Source organism: Oncorhynchus kisutch, linkage group LG2 (assembly GCF_002021735.2).
Source record: "Oncorhynchus kisutch isolate 150728-3 linkage group LG2, Okis_V2, whole genome shotgun sequence".
NCBI classification, from domain to species: Eukaryota; Metazoa; Chordata; class Actinopteri; order Salmoniformes; family Salmonidae; genus Oncorhynchus; species Oncorhynchus kisutch.
Genome location: NC_034175.2, coordinates 23,720,563 through 23,738,622, shown reverse-complemented (window position 1 = coordinate 23,738,622; position 18,060 = coordinate 23,720,563). Strand labels below are relative to the sequence as shown.

The 18,060-nt window shown below is 43.6% G+C and overlaps 1 protein-coding gene across 7 annotated transcripts in view; it reads right to left on the bottom strand.

Moving 5' to 3' along the window:
• Positions 1-1,705: 1,705 nt before the first annotated feature.
• The window catches only part of LOC109909966 (thyroid hormone receptor-associated protein 3), a 32,699-nt gene continuing 16,344 nt past the window's right edge, over positions 1,706-18,060 (bottom strand). Inside the window, exons 1-10 of one of the 7 annotated variants that reach the window (XM_020509113.2) lie at positions 14,872-14,997; positions 12,881-13,822; positions 11,401-12,141; positions 10,855-11,027; positions 10,194-10,305; positions 9,701-9,785; positions 5,583-5,764; positions 5,004-5,184; positions 4,565-4,626; positions 1,706-4,350 (exon numbers count right to left, since the gene is read on the bottom strand). In XM_020509113.2, coding sequence (XP_020364702.1) covers positions 3,924-4,350; positions 4,565-4,626; positions 5,004-5,184; positions 5,583-5,764; positions 9,701-9,785; positions 10,194-10,305; positions 10,855-11,027; positions 11,401-12,141; positions 12,881-13,822; positions 14,872-14,888 — 2,922 coding nt within the window. In that variant the 5' untranslated portion in view covers positions 14,889-14,997 and the 3' untranslated portion in view covers positions 1,706-3,923. Of the gene's footprint in view, positions 4,351-4,560; positions 4,715-5,003; positions 5,185-5,582; positions 5,765-9,700; positions 9,786-10,193; positions 10,306-10,854; positions 11,028-11,400; positions 12,142-12,880; positions 13,823-14,871; positions 14,998-18,060 lie in introns of those variants that run through there. The other 6 variants (XM_020509122.2, XM_020509105.2, XM_020509131.2 and 3 more) reach the window with 6 other exon arrangements.

Genomic DNA, 18,060 nt, shown 5'->3' with positions numbered 1-18,060 from the left:
TGGTACCAGCCTTGCGCATGGTGTCCCCGGTTCGCCTGCATAGCCCAGTGCGGGCTATTCCACCTCGCCGCACTGGCAGGGCGACCGGGAGCATTCAACCAGGTAAGGTTGGGCAGGCCCGGTGCTCAAGAGCTCCAGTGTGCCTGCACGGTCCGGTCTATCCGGTACCACCTCCACGCACCAGCCCTCCGGTGGCAGCCCCCCGCACCAGGCTGTCTCTCCGTCTCATCCCTACAGGTGCTCCCGCCTTTTCCAGTGCTGCCGGAGCCTTCCTCCTCGCCAGCGCTGCCGGAGTCTCCTGCCTGTTCAGCGCTGCCGGAGTCTCCCGCCTGTCCAGCGCTGCCAGAGCTGCCAGTCTGCAAGGAGCTGCCAGTCTGCAAGGAGCTGCCAGAGCCGCCAGTCTGCATGGAGCAGCCAGAGCCGCCAGTCTGCATGGAGCAGCCAGAGCCGCCAGTCTGCATGGAGCAGCCAGAGCCGCCAGTCTGCATGGAGCAGCCAGAGCCGCCAGTCTGCATGGAGCAGCCAGAGCCGCCAGTCTGCATGGAGCAGCCAGAGCCGCCAGTCTGCATGGAGCAGCCAGAGCCGCCAGTCTGCATGGAGCAGCCAGAGCCGCCAGTCTGCATGGAGCAGCCAGAGCCGCCAGTCTGCATGGAGCAGCCAGAGCCGCCAGTCTGCATGGAGCAGCCAGAGCCGCCAGTCTGCATGGAGCAGCCAGAGCCGCCAGTCTGCATGGAGCAGCCAGAGCCGCCAGTCTGCATGGAGCAGCCAGAGCCGCCAGTCTGCATGGAGCAGCCAGAGCCGCCAGTCTGCATGGAGCAGCCAGAGCCGCCAGTCAGCATGGAGCAGCCAGAGCCGCCAGTCTGCATGGAGCAGCCAGAGCCGCCAGTCTGCATGGAGCAGCCAGAGCCGCCAGTCTGCATGGAGCAGCCAGAGCCGCCAGTCTGCATGGAGCAGCCAGAGCCGCCAGTCAGCATGGAGCAGCCAGAGCCACCAGTCAGCATGGAGCAGCCAGAGCCGCCAGTCAGCATGGAGTTGGGACTTGGGCAGGTTTCTGCGGGGGGTGCAGAGCTGTTGGCCGTGGTAGGAGTAGCCAGGTGGAAAGCATGGCTAGCATGGCCATTTGACCGTGATGAGGGGTGGTTGTTTGAAGACCGCTAGCAGTGGCTTACTGCCTACTAGCTAGTTAACTGAGTAGCTGCTGATGGGGTTTCCGGTTCTAAAATATAAAATTAGCAGATCCGTACCACATTGGGTGAGGCGGGTTGCAGGAAAGTATATTCAGTCCTTAGATGGAAAGAGTGATTAAAATATATACAAAATATATAAGGAAAAAACGAGGAAGACAAAACACAAGACAAGAGAAAACACAATGCTACGCCATCTTGGAATAAGGATGAAGCTCATCTGCATTTCCTGCAGTGCAGTAAAATTCTCAACAACAAAAGAGTGATCCAATTAAGATCCTACATCTGTAAATCAAAGCATTCACCACTTCTCTTCCCTATACACAGAATACAGTACTGACAGTCAGTATAACCACGTATAAATCTCTGCTCTTTCGTGTATAGTTCATGTACTGTGGGGTCTATGCTCTGGCTCTTACAACCTCACCTTTCCAGTACAGTATAGACAGGTGTCAATAATGTAAATGTTAGATTTTCAACTCCTTATTGAATAAAGATGTGAAAAATAAGCAACACAGAAGTAAATTTAACAGATGTTAAATTAACCAAAGTTCTTTTTAATTTACATCTGAAAAACATTGGCTACAGGAACCATTTAAAAAAGTTATTGCCCCAACCACATAAAATTGAACATGAAAGTGTCAACCACAACATTTATCATGTACATTAAAGAGTAGTGCCTCCCACAGCAAGACATACAAATCCAAGTAGTGCAACAGTCTACTTTTTCTATAATTTTTTATAAACTATATTTTATTGAACAGCACAAATAATTTTGGATCAAATTCAAATACCTTAGAAGTTATTTTATTTTATATTCAACCAAAGTTTACTGTGTTGCACCCCACACATACTACTCAGCAATCAAAACTTAACAGACGTTGCACAAGGGGGAAAAGTCCCCATTCAATGAGAAAACCTATCACATCAAAGCATTGAGTGTGCCATGATCTAATCAATGCTGTGATATAATCAATCACCATTTTTTTCTTCATATACAAAGGAAGCATTAATTGCTACAAATAATTATAAATTGAGCCATTAATAAGTAGTACACACACCCAACCCAAGACCAAGACAGTTTTGAAATGTACAAGACATAACAATCCAATAGAGGATTCTCAACAAACTAGACAAGATAAACATCCAGGTAGCCCATTGTGACTTTGCAGACAGGGTATGCCATTTTATTTAACAGTCTCTGTTTCCCAGTGGTGTAAAGTACTTAAATACTTTAAAGTACTACCTAAGTAGTTTTTTTGGGGGGAGTATCTGTACTTTACTTTACTGTTTATAATTTTGACTTCACTATATTCCTAAAGAAAATAATGTACTTTTCACTCCGCACATTTTCCCTGAAATTCAAAAGTACTCTTTATATTTCGAATGCTTAGCCCGGGGCAGTAAAATGTCACTTATCAAGAGAACGCCCCTGGTCAACCCTACTGCCTCTGATCTGGCGGACTCATAGAACACATGCTTTGTTTGTTAATTATGTCTGAGTTTTGGAGTGTACCCCTGGCTATCCATACATTTAAAAAACAAAAAAAGGGTGCTGTCTGGTTTGATTAATATAAGGAATTTTAAATTATTTATCCTTTTACTTTTGATACTTAAGTATATATATTTTTTTATTAACTTTTGTTACTTAAGTATATTTAAAATCAAATACTTTTAGACTTTTTACTCAAGTAGAATTTTACTGGGTGACTTTCAACTTTTACTTGAGTCATTTTCTTTTAAGGGATGACGATTGGGTAATTTTTCCACCACTGCTGTTTGCTCTCCTAGGGGACTGTGAGCATCTTGTTTCACTCCACAGTGCAGGTCTGTAGAATATAACCTTTGACCCAATTTGGTCCCATTGTCAGAGGGGTCACTTGCAAGATGCTGGACTAGCAAGACCACTATAAACCATACAGTCTAGACCATTAGACACTGGCCCAGTTGTCATGTAAAAAGGGGATTCGATTGCCTCTAGCTGTACTTTAGCCTGGTAGAATCCAAAAACATGCTGCAAAGTTGCATGTTACGTAGTTGAATGTTACGTATTTGAATCAGCAGGTTACGTATTTGAATCAGCAGGTTACGTATTTGAATCCGTAGGTTACATTGTTGAATCCTAAAACTTGCTAAAGTCAATAGCATACTGTATTTTCTGCAGTGGTCTAAAAAGATATCTACTGTGTAATAGTGTACGACTTATCACTACTGTATAATAAATAAATAAAATGTTTATCTTCTAGTATAGTATTCATCTGTTTGGCCTCAAATGTCATTTAATTATTTAAATATGTGTCCGACATATCTTAAGTCTAAGGCACAAAAATATCCTCCTGTCATTCTCTGTAAAAATGTGACTTTTTTTGCGTCAAGATATAAAAATGTTTTTAAAAAGTGTTATGCAATGTTGCATCAGCCCTGTACTAAGAGGCATAACACCCCACAATGCACTGTTCATCGCGCTAACCTATCAAGGTTGGTTACGTATATTTCCTATTCCAACACAGCAGTTCACTGTCTAACAGTGTTTCTACTATAAGCAGATAAAACACAAGTTAGCTATACCCTGACAAAGGTATAACATAATGTTAAGTAAAGATATTGTGTCAAAGTGAGTCCTGATTGATTCCTAATGTGTGTATTTGTGCATGGGCAAAGCTCTCCCATGTCCAACCATTGTGATGGATATAGGCTGTGAGCAGGGTCTTTTCTAATTGGACAAGTCCAGGTAGTTTCTTATTGGACAGTGTTTGTTATTGGACAAGTCCAGGTAGTCCTTTCCTCCCGTTTCAGTCCGTTTTCATCCATTTCAACACGACCCAGATGACATGAGACAGTAGAACATTTCCACTGTGCTGGTACAATGTTTCTCTCACCCTGAGCTCCCTCACTGCTCAGCGTTTTCCATGTCTTCAGACTTCTCCTGGTCTTTGTGGTCCTGCTCTGTGTCCTCCTCCTGGGGCTCGCCCTCCTCCTTCCCCCCGTTGACCTGGAACTTGTCATGTGTCCACTTGGGGCTGCTGTTGTTGTTGGCGTGGTTGTTGGGTAAGCCAACGCTGGCCTTCCGAATAATGAAACGGCCCCTGCTGCCACGCAGGAAGTTCCCCCGTCCTCCACGTCCTCGGTTGTCCACCCACTTCCTCTCGCCCTCCCTGTCATCATGCTGAAGGAGAAAGGGAAAGACAGGAAGAGAGAGAAACAGTTAATATCTTGAAGTGAGCTTGAAGGTAATACCATTGTTAGCAAGTTCAAAGGAGTTGCGAATTTGGTGAATTCACCGATTTGACTTGAGGAATTAATTCATTTGAGGATGGAATGCTATATATAGGCAAGAGGAAACAAAGATATAATTTATAATGACATGGGTACAAACCTACCAAGTAGTATTTTCGGCTCTTGGGGGTGTACTCTGGGTCCCAGTCTTCATTCTTGGGGTGAACTGGTATGCAAATGTTAGCGGTATTACTGTTGGAATTGTTTCCCTGGTCATTTTCCCTGTTCCAGCCCCTTCCTCTTATTCTAAATTGCTGCAATATGAGTCAGACACAGAGAACCCAGATCATAAAAACAAGAAGACAATAATTATTGCACAAATTAAAATAACTATCCTTGAGTTTGATTTCCGGTAGAAATCTGTCCAAGTGCAACGTCAAAGAAGCAAACAAACGTGCCATCATGACATATTTTTCTATTTTAAATGTTTTGTTTCAGGTTAGTTGTGGTTGTACTTTGTCTTGTTCTCTTGACGCTTATATTGTTTATTAGACCCTTTACTTTCTAAAATGAATATGAGCGCACGTCCATGAGCAGACTTACAAAGCCTCCGCGTCCTCGTCCCCTCTCCGTGGGACCGCCATAGTCCCCCCGAGGCCCCAGCCTGGCCTTGTTAAAGCCTTCGTCTTTGGGCTCAGGCTCCTCGTGGGGATAGTCTCCTCCCCTGTGAGATTCGGCAGAAGAAGAGGAAGAGGAGGAGCGAGATGGCTTCTTCTTGTTTTTCCTGGAGGAAGAGGTGAAGGTTGAGGGACCAAAACCCCCTTTAAAAGTCAGTTTATTGTTATTGACATTTGGCTCCATTGCTTGTCTTGTACAACCCTGGCTAGTTTTAGATATGAACAGGACTTGTAAAGTAAACGTAGTAAATAGAATGTAGTAAAGTAAAGTAATTGTGATGCTTGTGATAAAAAAAAACTCTCCTCAGGGACCCTCAGACCTTTCACAATTTTGTTGTAGCTCTGAATTGGCTCACCTGATTCACCTCGTCAAAGGACTGATGATTAGTTGACAAGTTGAATCAGGTGTGCTAGCTATGCAATAAATCAAATACGTGGAACAGCTGGGGGCCCCGGGGAGAAGTTTGAGAACCACTGTTATAGAGTGCGAGTTGGTTGAACATACTTGGACTTCTTGTGGTGCTTGGAGGATTTCTCAGCGGACCTCTCCCTGCTAGCCTCTGGGGATTCTCCTGAATCTCTCCCCCTATCCTGTTTATAATCACTCTCCCGGGTGGAATATTTTTTACGGCGCTCAATATCCAGACGAAGGTCCATTGAGTCACCCTTCATATTTTTACCTTCGTCCTGTGCAGGTAAAAAGAAAAAGAACACAAGGATGTGGACATGCTACGGGTTAGCGTGGAGATGTGATGTCAGTCTGCAGTCAGTCTTGTTTGCACACTGCATGCGAGGGGCTGGGAGAACTGTTACAAGACCATAAATAACCAACAAATTCTGGGAACTGCCCGTTTAACGGCTGCTGTGTTACAGTTGACCGGCATAAGTGAAAACAGACCATTCTGGAACTACACTGAACAAAAATATAAACGCAAAATTTAAAGTGTTGGCCCCATGTTTCATGAGCTGAAATAAAATATCCCAGAAATACTGCATACGCACAAAAACGTATTTCTCTCAAATATTGTGCACGCATTTGTTTACATCCATGTTAGTGAGCATTTCTCCATTGCTGAGATACTCCATCCACCTCACAGGTGTGGCATATCAAGAAGCTGATTAAACAGCATGATCATTACACAGGTGCACCTTGTGCTTGTGCTGGGGACAATAAAAGGCCAGTCTGAAATGTCACACAACACAATACCACAGATGTCTCAAGTTTTGAAGGAGTGTGCCATTGGCAGGCTATTGCCAGAGAGTTCATTTCTCTACCATAAGCCACAACTTCGTTTTAGAGAATTTGGTAGTACATCTGACCGGCTTCACAACCGCAGACCACGTGTAACCATGTCAGCCCAGGACCTCCACATCCGGCTTCTTCACCTGCGAGACCAGCCACCTGGACAGCTGATGAAACTGTTGGTTTGCAAAACCAAAGAATTTCTGTACAAACTGTCAGAAACCATCTTAGGGACGCTCATCTGCGTGCTCGTTGTCCTCACCAGGTACTTGACCTGACTGCAGTTCGGCGTCGTAACTGACTTCAGTGGGCAAATGCTCACCTTCGATGGCCACTGGCACGTTGGAGAATTGTGCTCTTCACGGAATAATCCCGGTTTCTACTCTACCGGGCAGATGGCAGAAGGCATGAATGGCGTCATGTGGACGAGTGGTTTGCTGATGTCAACGTTGTGAACAGAGTGCCCCATGGTGACGGTAGGGTTATGGTATGGGCAGGCATAAGCTATGGACAAAGAACACAACTCCATTTTATTGATGGCAATTTGAATGCACAGAGATACCTTGACGAGATCCTGAGGCCCATTGTCGTACAATTCATCCGCCACCATCACCTCATTTTTACCATATTAATGCACAGCCCCCTGTCGCAAGCATCTGTTCACAATTCCTGGAAGCTGAAAATGTCTTCCCTGGAAACCTATTCATGAAGCTCATGACAAAACAGTTATTGTGCTGACATTGCTTACAGAGGCAGTTTGGAACTCGGGAGTGAGTGTTGCAACTGAGGACGGACAGTTTTTACGGGCTGCTTCAGCACTCGGCGGTCCCGTTCTGTGAGCTTGTGTGGCCTACCACTTCGCAGCTGAGCCGTTGTTGCTAATAGATGTTTCCATTTCACAATAACAGTACTTACAGTTGACCGGGGCAGCTCTAGTAGGGCAGAAATTTGACAAACACTTTTTGGAAAGGTGTCATCCTAAGATGGTGCCATGTTGAAAGTCACTGAGCTCTTCAGTTGGGCCATTATATTGCCAATGTTTGTCTATGTTGATTGCATGGCTGTGTGCTTGATTTTATATACCTGTCAGCAACTGGTGTGGCTGAAATAGCAGAATCAACTAATTTGAAGGGGTGTCCGCATACTTTTGTATATACAGCACTGGAAAAAATTAAGATACCCATAAATAGTAAAACCAGTGGTATGTTTTTAGGGAAAATTAACATTGTTTTATTCTGTTAACTACTGACAACATTTCTCTTAAATTCCAAATGAAAAATATTGTCATTTAGAGAATTTATTTGCAGTAAATAACCAAAAAGATGCAGTGTTTTCAGACCTCGAATAATGCAAAGAAAATAAGTTCATATTCATTGTTAAACAACACAATACTAATGTTTTAACTTAGGAAGAGTTAAGAAATCTATATTTGGTGGAATATCATCGATTTTTAATCACAGTTTTCATGCGTCTTGGCATGCTCTCCACCAGTCTTTCACATTGATGTTGGGTGACTTTATGCCACTCCTGGCGCAAAAATTCAAGCAGCTCGGCTTTGTTTGATGGCTTGTGACCATCAATCTTCCTCTTGATCACATTCCAGTGGTTTTCAATGGGGTTCAGGTCTAGATATTGGGCTGGTCCAGACAGGGTCTTGATCTGGTGGTCTCCATCCACACCTTGATTGACCTGGATGTGTAGCATGGAGCATTGTCCTGCTGGAAAAAACAATCCTCGGAGTTGGGGAACATTGTCAGAGCAGAAGGAAGTTTTCTTCCAGGACAACCTTGTATGTGGCTTGATTCATGCGTCCTTCACAAAGACAAATCTGCCCGATTCCACAGCCTAGCTGAAGCACCAGCAGATCATCACCAATCTTCCATCAAATTTCATAGTGGGTGCGAGACACTGTAGCTTGTAGGCCTCTCCAGGTCTCACACCCACTGTGAAATTTGGTGGAGGACCGGTGATGATCTGGGGGTGCTTCAGCAAGGCTGGAATCGGGCAGATTTGTCTTTGTGATGGACCCTGTCATGGCCAGTCCAATCTCCAGACCTGAATCCCATTAAACCTCTGGAAAGTGATCAAGAGGAAGATGGATGGTCACAAGCCATAAAACAAAGCTGAGCTGCTTGCATTTTTGTGCCAGGAGAGGCATAAAGTCACCCACATTCCAGAGGTTTCAGGTCTGGAGATTGGGCTGGCGATGACAAATCTTGAGAGGACTACAAGCCACAGTGTCTCGCACCCACTGTGAAATTTGGTGGAGGATCTGTGATTCTTTTCTGAACTCTTCCTAAGTTAAAACATTAGTATTGTGTTGTTTAAAAATGAATATGAACTTATTTTCTTTGCATTATTCAAGGTCTGACAACACTGCATCTTGTTGTCATTTTCTGCAAATAAATGCTCTAAATTACAATGATTTTATTTGGAATTTGAGAGAAATGTTGTCAGTAGTTAATGGAATAAAACAAAAATGTTAATTTTACCCAAAAACATACCTATAAATAGTCAAACCTGAGAAACTGATAATATTGCAGTGGTCTTTAAAAAAATATTTTTTCCAGAGATGTATAGTGTATCTGTGAACAACAGATGCATATCTGTATTCCCAGTCATGTGAAATTAATAGATTTTAGTCTCTAATACATTCATTTCAATTGACTTGATACCCTTATATGAACTGTAACTCAGTAAAATCTTCAAAATTGTTGCATGTTGCGTTCATATTTTTGTTCAGTGTACTTTCCCAGGTTTGCACAACACAATGTTGAACCTCTGCGATACAACCGGACATAATGAGGTTACAAACTCCTGAAGGTTGAGTTCATTGACTTTCACGCTGTTTCATTCCCCTAAAATGTTTCCGTTTTGAAGAAAGCTCAACTCAACCATACCGCAAAATGGTCTCATTCCGATTTCATCAAACGACCGAAGTTATAAGTAGGCCTAGAGACTGTATGAGCACTCTACAAGTACAACAGGTTTTGCTTTTGACTATATTTCCCCTTATTTGTTGAAGAATAATACTTACTATGACATTTGTTTAGAGTCCTTTGAATGGCTTGGACACAGGAGCAATTGGCCGTTTCCATTTCTGACCCCTCGTGTTTTTCGACTCAATGGTCTCATGGGGGCTTGTACCCACAGTATAACCAAATCATCATACGTGGAGGGGGAGTATATAACACACAACAAATTCAATGTGCCTCGTTTTGCATTTGCTTTGCTTTTAGACGTTATGCATCTCCCTTCAAAGACAAGCACAGGCTTAGACGGAGAACGCAGTTTAAAGGGGGATGGCTGGCTCACTCGCTCGCTTGCTGTTGTTTTGTCAGTTTTCCAAAATACTTCATATTTCAAAAATGTTCAGTCACCTTGTAACTGCCATCCCCGGAGCTTTTCATCCCCTCAAACAGGTGAGAGTGTTTCTTAAAAGCACTGGGAGAAACATCAATTCTCCTGCAAGAGAGAAATACACACGGTCTTAACTTTTCCACAGCTCAGGTTACAAACATAACATGAGGAAGGGATTACTCTAAAACATTTTAGGTCAGTGCTGTTAAGATGAGAACTGAAATGACTGCAATGAATTACTCTTAGTTCCAAGTCTGTGCTGCTCAGGCGAGGACTGAAATGACTGCAATGAATTATTCCTATTTTCAGTGATGATCAGATGAGGACCAAAATTAATAAGTCTACGAGCGATGTACAGGTGTAACTCCAGGATGTCACATAGCAAACAAGACCACCATTGAACCTGCACTGAATGACAAAAGGTAAGATAAATACCTGTGCAAGCTTTGATAAAACTAGAGGTGATGCCACAGCACACTGAAGGTGAGATGGTCACTCAGAAGGAGACTCTACCTGTGTATCTCTGGGCTCTTTCTTGGCTTCATCATTTCTTTTTGCGCAGCTCTTCTTTGGTAAATGGCAAATCGCTCATTTAGAGTAATTCCGTTGGATGGAAAGTGCTGTGCTGTAATCAACAGGAACCAGAACTTGTGTTACACAACAAATATGACCGTACATTCAGTGCCAATGCACTTTCCCATTACTTTAAATTCATAAAGTTACATACAGTATTAGCTTGTGACCATAAAAACTATATTTTCAGCTACTGCATTAACGATTATATATATATTAAAATGTGATTTTATTAGCCATGTAGGGTCACAAAAGGTATAATATCTATGCAAATGTGTCATAGCAATGAAACCCATTTTTGGAAAGGTTCTCGAAACCAAATGAAATTACATAACATTTGTGCCTGAAAAACGACTCCATGTTTTTTCGGTGTACAGCAATATTTTTTCCATAATCATTCCCACACAGGATTGCATTGCACGGCTAGATTCACAAGCACTTGGCAACCCTTTTCAGTTTGAACTATCAACTGATATACTGTATAGGCTATATAAACCTTTTGATATTGCAATTGCACCTTAACTTGCACCTGTGTAAATGCACAGCTAGCAGAGAGACTGGTCAGTTGCAAAGGAGCAGAGGTGAGAGAGAGGTCAGTCACCTTTAATGTAGTGGACAATGGTGACAATGTGCTGTGCAAACAGCTCGGAGGGACTCCTTTGTAACTGTGTGGCCTGAATGTGCTGGAAGATAGAGCGAAACTCCAGCTCCTTTTTAGTAGGATGCACAAGATCCCGTGATAACCTTCGCTCACCAACCATAACACCAGAGGAGCTGGGGGAAGAGACAAAACAACAACAAAAACATTTTATTTGATGTTTCACCTTTGCCCTTTTTAGCAAAAATGAACAGAAAACAAAGAATGGGATCTTTCTCATGAGACTTTTATAAACACCTGAAAGATTTAATCGGGAGAGGTCGTTTCATTATCTCAATTGTCTTAGCACACATCTTAATTCATTTTCATAAAGCTCATGGTTTCATAGAACTATGACTCAAAGAAGCTGTAAAACATGGTCCAGGCCTGAGCCAAAGAGTGCGTCTCATGAGTCATGGCTTCCTGCTAATGGAGATTGAAACATATCTAAGGCGATAAGGCATCAGAGTCTCTATGTGAATCTATGTGATGATGGTGCATTCTGCTTACCTTGCCACGTCATCTCTGAGGGAATCCATTCTGACGCTGAACTCCGCTCCTCTTTTCTCAGAGGCCCTTGGGGGAGAGTCCTCCCCCCTGACCATGAACATCTCCCGGTCAGAGTTCCTCCGTGGTGCGGGTATGGGGGACAGGCTGGAGGCAGCTTTCTCCATCCTCCTGTCTTTGCTGACGTTCTCCGGGGAGAAGCTTCTGAGCATGCCCGCTATGGCCTCTCTCTTGGCCAAGGCCGCAGCTATGGCCGTGGCCTTCTCCTGCTTCTGGCTGCGGTAAATCTCCTCCGCCATGGCATCAAGATCATCGTCTTTGGCAGCCGCCTGCAAGTAGGCCAGGTCCTCCCACTTGCCGAAGCGCTCCTCAAATAGCTCCCTGGCCGAGAGGGTGACTTTGCTCTTGGGCTTGGGTGACCCATCGTCCTCCCGGGCATGCTCTTTGCGGAGCACCTTGGGACGTGACTTGGGTATCGTCTCCTCGTCCTCTTCCTCGCCATCGCAGGAAAAGAAAGGGGAGGCTTTCAAGAAGCTGTTCAACGACACGTTCCGGTCATCGTCAAAGTCTTCCATGTACTTGTACTTCTCGTTCTCCCCTTTGTCGGACTCTCTGTCAAAGATGCCCCCAGAGGCCTTCATGCCATTCCCTTTCTCCCGCTCAACATCCCCATCATTGGTTTCCATCTCTCTGCCATTCTCCCAAGCAGACTGCTTTTTCTTATGATTGTGCTCTTCCAAGAACCTAGAAAATGGCGGAGAGAAAAGAGAAACAACCGTGTTAAAATGCATCTCGGACAACTGTTCCGGTGAGTGCCCTGCAACTTAATTACAAAACAATGTGAAAGAAATAAGGACGCTTGTCAATGGTGTAGGTAAAAATCCCATTGATTGTGGAGGACATAGGGTAATGGATGATCCAGTTATAAACATAGAATATGACGGCCAGCAAAAGATCTCCCCTCTTCAAAGGCCCAAGCCATGAGGGATTTGTCATGGTTAGTGCAGCGTTGACTGGCCAAGAAAACACACACGTCTCAAAACTCCCAAGGGTCTGTAATGCCTTCTCAACTTACAAACTCCTGTTTCAGCTTGCTATGACGACCACCACTTCCCTAAGGGCTTAGGTCCAAGGAAAAATACCAGGGACAAATAATTCTATGTGGTGCATGACTCATGTATTCTAAATACAAATAAAAGACTCTCAGAGAAAGAGTCCTAGACTCATACAATTGGCACGTTACAACTATCCACTAACAGCACTAAATAAAAGGTTTCAAAAAAATATGACAGATATGTCCTAGCCATGAAAAGGGTCTTTGACCAAAATGTTGACAATAATCGTGTGCTACAATGTGTGCTTTGGGGCAGTAAATTCCTCCACCAAAAAATTTGAAAAACATGGTAGTGTGTGTGTTAGCCTTTCATTTCTAAAGATATTTCATAAGTGGCAAAGAGAAAAGGAGAAAAAATATTTGTATTACCTTTTGAACACTGAGGAGATAGCTGCTTTATCTCCTGCCAGGTTGTCGTCTTTAGAGAAGAAGCCAAAGCCAGAGAACACAGGTGTGGGGCTTTTCTGAGAAGGGCTTTTGGTGGAAGGTGAACTGCCCACTGTCTGTATCTGCCATGAGGGGGCACCATTGGAATTGGAGCCATTAGCATTGGTGCTTTTAGGAGAGGGACTAGACTGGGTCGAAGCTGGGACGCCCTGACCAATGATAACAGCTGAGCGCACCTGAGGACTTGACCCCCTGGGGCTGGTGCTGTTGCTATGATCTGTCACGCCCTGCCAGTTAGCCTTGGGCTTGTCCCCACTAGCGCTCCCATCAGGCCCTGCAGGCACCCCTGTGATCTCCACGGGCTCGCCATCTCCTCCTCCTCCTCCTCCTCCTTTCTTCTGGACCTCCTTAGAGGCAGAGCACTCCTCCTTGACATCCTTAGAGTTCTGCGTGGCTGACCCAGAGCCCGACCTGCGTGTGGGAGAGGAGGAATGTGAGGAAGAGGAGTGGCGGGAACGCCGGGAGCGGGGCGAGGAAGAGCGGTCCGAGACCTTGGAGTGGCTGTGGGAACGAGGGCTACCCGAGCGCTTTTTAGGGGTACGGGATCGTCCCCGTCTCGGGCTGTGGGGGTGTTGCTGTTGCTGCTGTTGTTGTTGTTGCTGCTGCTGTTGGGGGTGCTGCCTGTAGTTCTGCCAGTTATTGGGGCGGTAGTTGTTGTTGTAGCCACCTCCCCCACCCCTCTGGAAGCGCCCCCGTGGGAAGTAACCACGCCCTCGGCCTCTGAAGTAGTAGGGCCTCCGGAAGCCTCGGTGGTAGCCCCGGAACTCGCGGTTATTATTCTGGTACTCCCTTGGGTAGTTCCGCTCTCGGTTATTGTGGGATGGAGAATGAGATCTGGAGCGCGAGCGAGTGCGGGACCTAGAGCTTTTGAAAGTGGGAGAAAGAGAGCAGGCAGAAGGGATAGAGAGATGAAAGGGAGGGAAGACAAAGAGAAGATGACTGATTACACCTTCCATTATATATATCTCATTAGAAGACAGTGCTTTGAGGAAAAAGGTGTGAAATACTGTTTTTCTCAAGACTATAAACAACCTTATATTATGAGCAATTAATTTGTTTGTGTTGCATATGAAAGTGATGCTGACCTCCTTCCAAAACCTTTGAAACAATTAGGCAAACACATTTTGTTTTCAAGTTCACATTTCCATGAGAAATGTGATGGGTCTACAGCTTAAATTCAAGTGATTTCTGGTTACAGGGGAGAGAAAAAAGAAAAAAAAAGTGATGTGTGCATCTGACAAATATATTAACAGAAGTAGAAAAACCACATCTTAACATTTAACTGCTGGGAAGTGGAAATACATGGGTGTACAGTGGAGCAATGGAGAGAAACAGACTTCTCGATTCGTCTAGAGACATGGCTGTGAGGTTTATCCAGTCCACATGGTGGCTCCCTAGCACCATGGACGCTAAAAGAGGTAGCCTTCAGTACCACTAGACAAGTTTCTCCAGTTTCTAAAACAATCTATCGCCTCCGTAAGTATTAAGATTTAGTTGACACATATGGTCCATCTTAGCTACAGTAAAGAAAACAAATCTCATTGTAAAGAGGATACATCTCTGAAACTTCTCATATATCAGCACGATCCAACAATAAATAGCTTGGTAAATAATCAGAATCCTTTGATGATAACATGCGAGTTAAAAGTCATTCAAATCTCAACCTGCTCCGCAGCTATGCACTGCAGTCAATTCCCCTGTGCAGGCAAAGATGGATAACTTTCACAAATAACAATGAGAAATCCAAACTACAGTCAGCATTACAGAAAAATACCTAAAATGACATCGCTTAAGACTAAAAGCAGACAAAATCAAAACAGAAAACCACCATTGACAGAACAATCTAGTATTTCTAAATAAGACCCATCTGGAAACTTTTGAAGTAAATAACAAAGCCCTGCGGCACTACTCACCCCGTGTGTTTTTTCATTGGAATAAAGAGTAAGCAGAGAAAGTAGTGCACCGAGCAGCATTGCACACTCACATTGAGAGCAAGACAATCTGCATCTCTTATGCTGAGCACTAGTGGAAAGAGGCGGTCACATGGGCCATATGGGAAAAATGTCTACTCTAATCCTTCAAAGCAAAAGGAGGGGGCTAGGCTTGCCAATTACCCTGGCTGGCCAGCCTGCCCAGAAACCTAGGCTTAAAAGGAGCAATTCAGTCAGCCAGCAACTGTATACAGGGATTTAGGACAGCTAAAATCACAGTTTTATGAATGAAATGGTCTAATATTACATAATACAGCATTTTCAAACCAAACCATGTAGGCTATCTTTGCAATGGATTTAAATTTCACTTGAAATGCTAAAGATTTGTGTCTACATGGAGTACTTTTGATGAAGGAACATTTCATGGAATGCTTACAACTAAAATAAGTCATGTTTGTGCGTGTGTGCCGTCTTGTATTGCGAGAGGGTTACATTTCACACACCGTAAACAGTGATAGGCCAATCCAGGTTCAGCATGCACTTTCAGGTTCAAGCCGTCTCTTTTCTGAACTCACAGAACTCAAGACCATGGCTTAATAGTGCCATGCCGTGCAGTGTCACTCCCCGGAAAAGAGCTGCCATGCACTCCATTTTAATAGACACAAAATAATTCTGCCAGCAGTAAGAGTGGCCGGTGGAGTCACACTCAAACCAGTTTCCCTTGCAAATTAACAACATTGCAGCCGACTGACAGATGACCCACACCCCTGCCAAAGAATTTCCATTTAGGACTACAAAGCAACATAGTAAAAACACTAGGTAGATGTTGAACATGTAGCCTACTAAGGAATGCCAATATCGTAGTTAGGGAAAGGGAATACCTAGTTAGTTGTACTGAATGCATTCAACTGAAATGTGACTTAACCCAACCCCTCTGAATCAGAGAGGTGTGGGTGATGCAAATCATTCTGAAATGTTTCTGGTGCAAGTCAAATGTCTGTGTAGTAGTGGTAGAGCTCATCACAATAGCCAAGTCTCACTGAAGCAAGTGTGCCATCACAGCACCAGAGCTCGTTCCCACACACACATCAAATTATTTTGTATAAAGTGCACCAGACCCTGGGTAAGGCCCATAATAGGAAGCTGTCGTCGCTCTGCAGTTAATATGAGCGCCAACTCACCATAAAACACAGGAAGTGCATGGGTTTTGAGACAGAAAATCAAAAGGTGTATTCTTCAGCACCACTGCAAACCCTTCCAAGCACACTCACATATTACACCATGGACATCTGCAGAAAGAATGGGGTGTCAGCTATGACATGACACCTTGACTTTGAGCAAAAATCTATTTTGGTTATTGAACTACAGTAAGCGAAGTGGATTAACACTCATTAACAGAATTGGGTTAAAGGAATTGCATCATGGGTCTCTGATCTGGATGTGAATGTAATTCTCTTCGTGGTGGTGTATTCTAAATAGGTACACAAAAGGTAGAAATATGCAATATCCTCCTTTGCATATTTGGTTATTATTTTACACACTGGCTATTATTTTAATGAGCTCAGCCACCAAACTAGACATTTGGTCCGGACCAAATACCAATACATCAATAAAATCAATTTAGCATCAAATAAATAATGAAATAAATCATTTAAAAACTAAGTGTTGGAGAAGAAAGTAAAAGTGCAATTTGGGCCATGTAGAAAAGCTAACGTTTAAGTTCCTTGCTCAGAACATGAGAACATATGAAAGCTTGTGGTTCCTTTTAACATGAGTCTTCAATATTCCCAGATAAGAAGTTTCACGTTGTAGTTATTATAGGAATTATAGGACTATTTCTCTCTATACCATTTGTATTTCTTATACCTTTGACTATTGGATGTTCTTATAGGCACTTTAGTATTGCCAGTGTAACAGTATAGCTTCCATCCCTCTCCTCGCCCCTACCTGGGCTCGAACCAGGAACACATCGACAACACCCACCCTTGAAGCATTGTTACCCATCGCTCCACAAAAGCTGCGGCCCTTGCGGAGCAAGGGGAACAACTACTCCAAGTCTCAGAGCGAGTGACGTTTGAAACGCTATTAGCGTGCACCCCGCTAACTAGCTAGCCATTTCACATCGGTTACACCAGCCTAATCTCCGGAGTTAATAGGCTTGAAGTCATAAACAGCTCAATGCTTGAAGCATTGCGAAGAGCTGCTGGCAAAAATGCACGAAAGTGCTGTTTGAATTAATGCGTACGAGCCTGCTGCTGCCTACCATCGCGCAGTCAGACTACTCTATCAGATATCAAATCATAGACGTAATAATAACATAACACACAGAAATACGAGCCTTTGGTCATTAATATGGTTGAATCCAGAAACGATAATTTCGAAAACAAAATGTTTATTCTTTGAACGCAAGAGAATTTACACAATTTCACCTGGTTAATATTGCCTGCTAACCTGGATTGCTTTTAGCTAAATATGCAGGTTTAAAAATATATACTCTGTGTATTGATTTTAGAAAGGCATTGATGTTTATGGTTAGGTACAGTCGTGCAACGATTGTGCTTTTTTCGCAAATGTACTTTTGTTAAATCATCCTGTTTGGTGAAGTTGGCTGTCTTTGTTAGGAAGAAATAGTCTTCACACAGTTCGCAATGAGCCAGGTGGCCCAAACTGCTGCATATTCGCGGACTCTGTTGCACAGAACGCAACAGAAGTGACAATTTCCCTAGTTAAAAGAAATTCATGTTAGCAGGCAATGTTAACTAAATATGCAGGTTTAAAAATATATACTTGTGTATTGATTTTAAGAAAGGCATTGATGTTTATGGTTAAGTACACGTTGGAACAACGACAGTCCTTCTTTACGAATGCGCACCACATCGATTATATACAACGCAGGACACGCTAGATAAACTAGTAATATCATCAACCATGTGTAGTTAACAAGTGATTATGATTGATCTATTGTTTTTTTATAAGATAAGTTTAATGCTAGCTAGCAACTTACCATGGCTTCTTACTGCATTCGCGTAACAGGCAGTCTCCTCGTGGAGTGCAATGTAAGGCAGGTGGTAAGAGCGTTGGACTAGTTAACCGTAAGGTTGCAAGATTGAATCCCCGAATTGACAAGGTAAAAATCTGTCGTTCTGCCCCTGAACAAGGCAGTTAACCCAC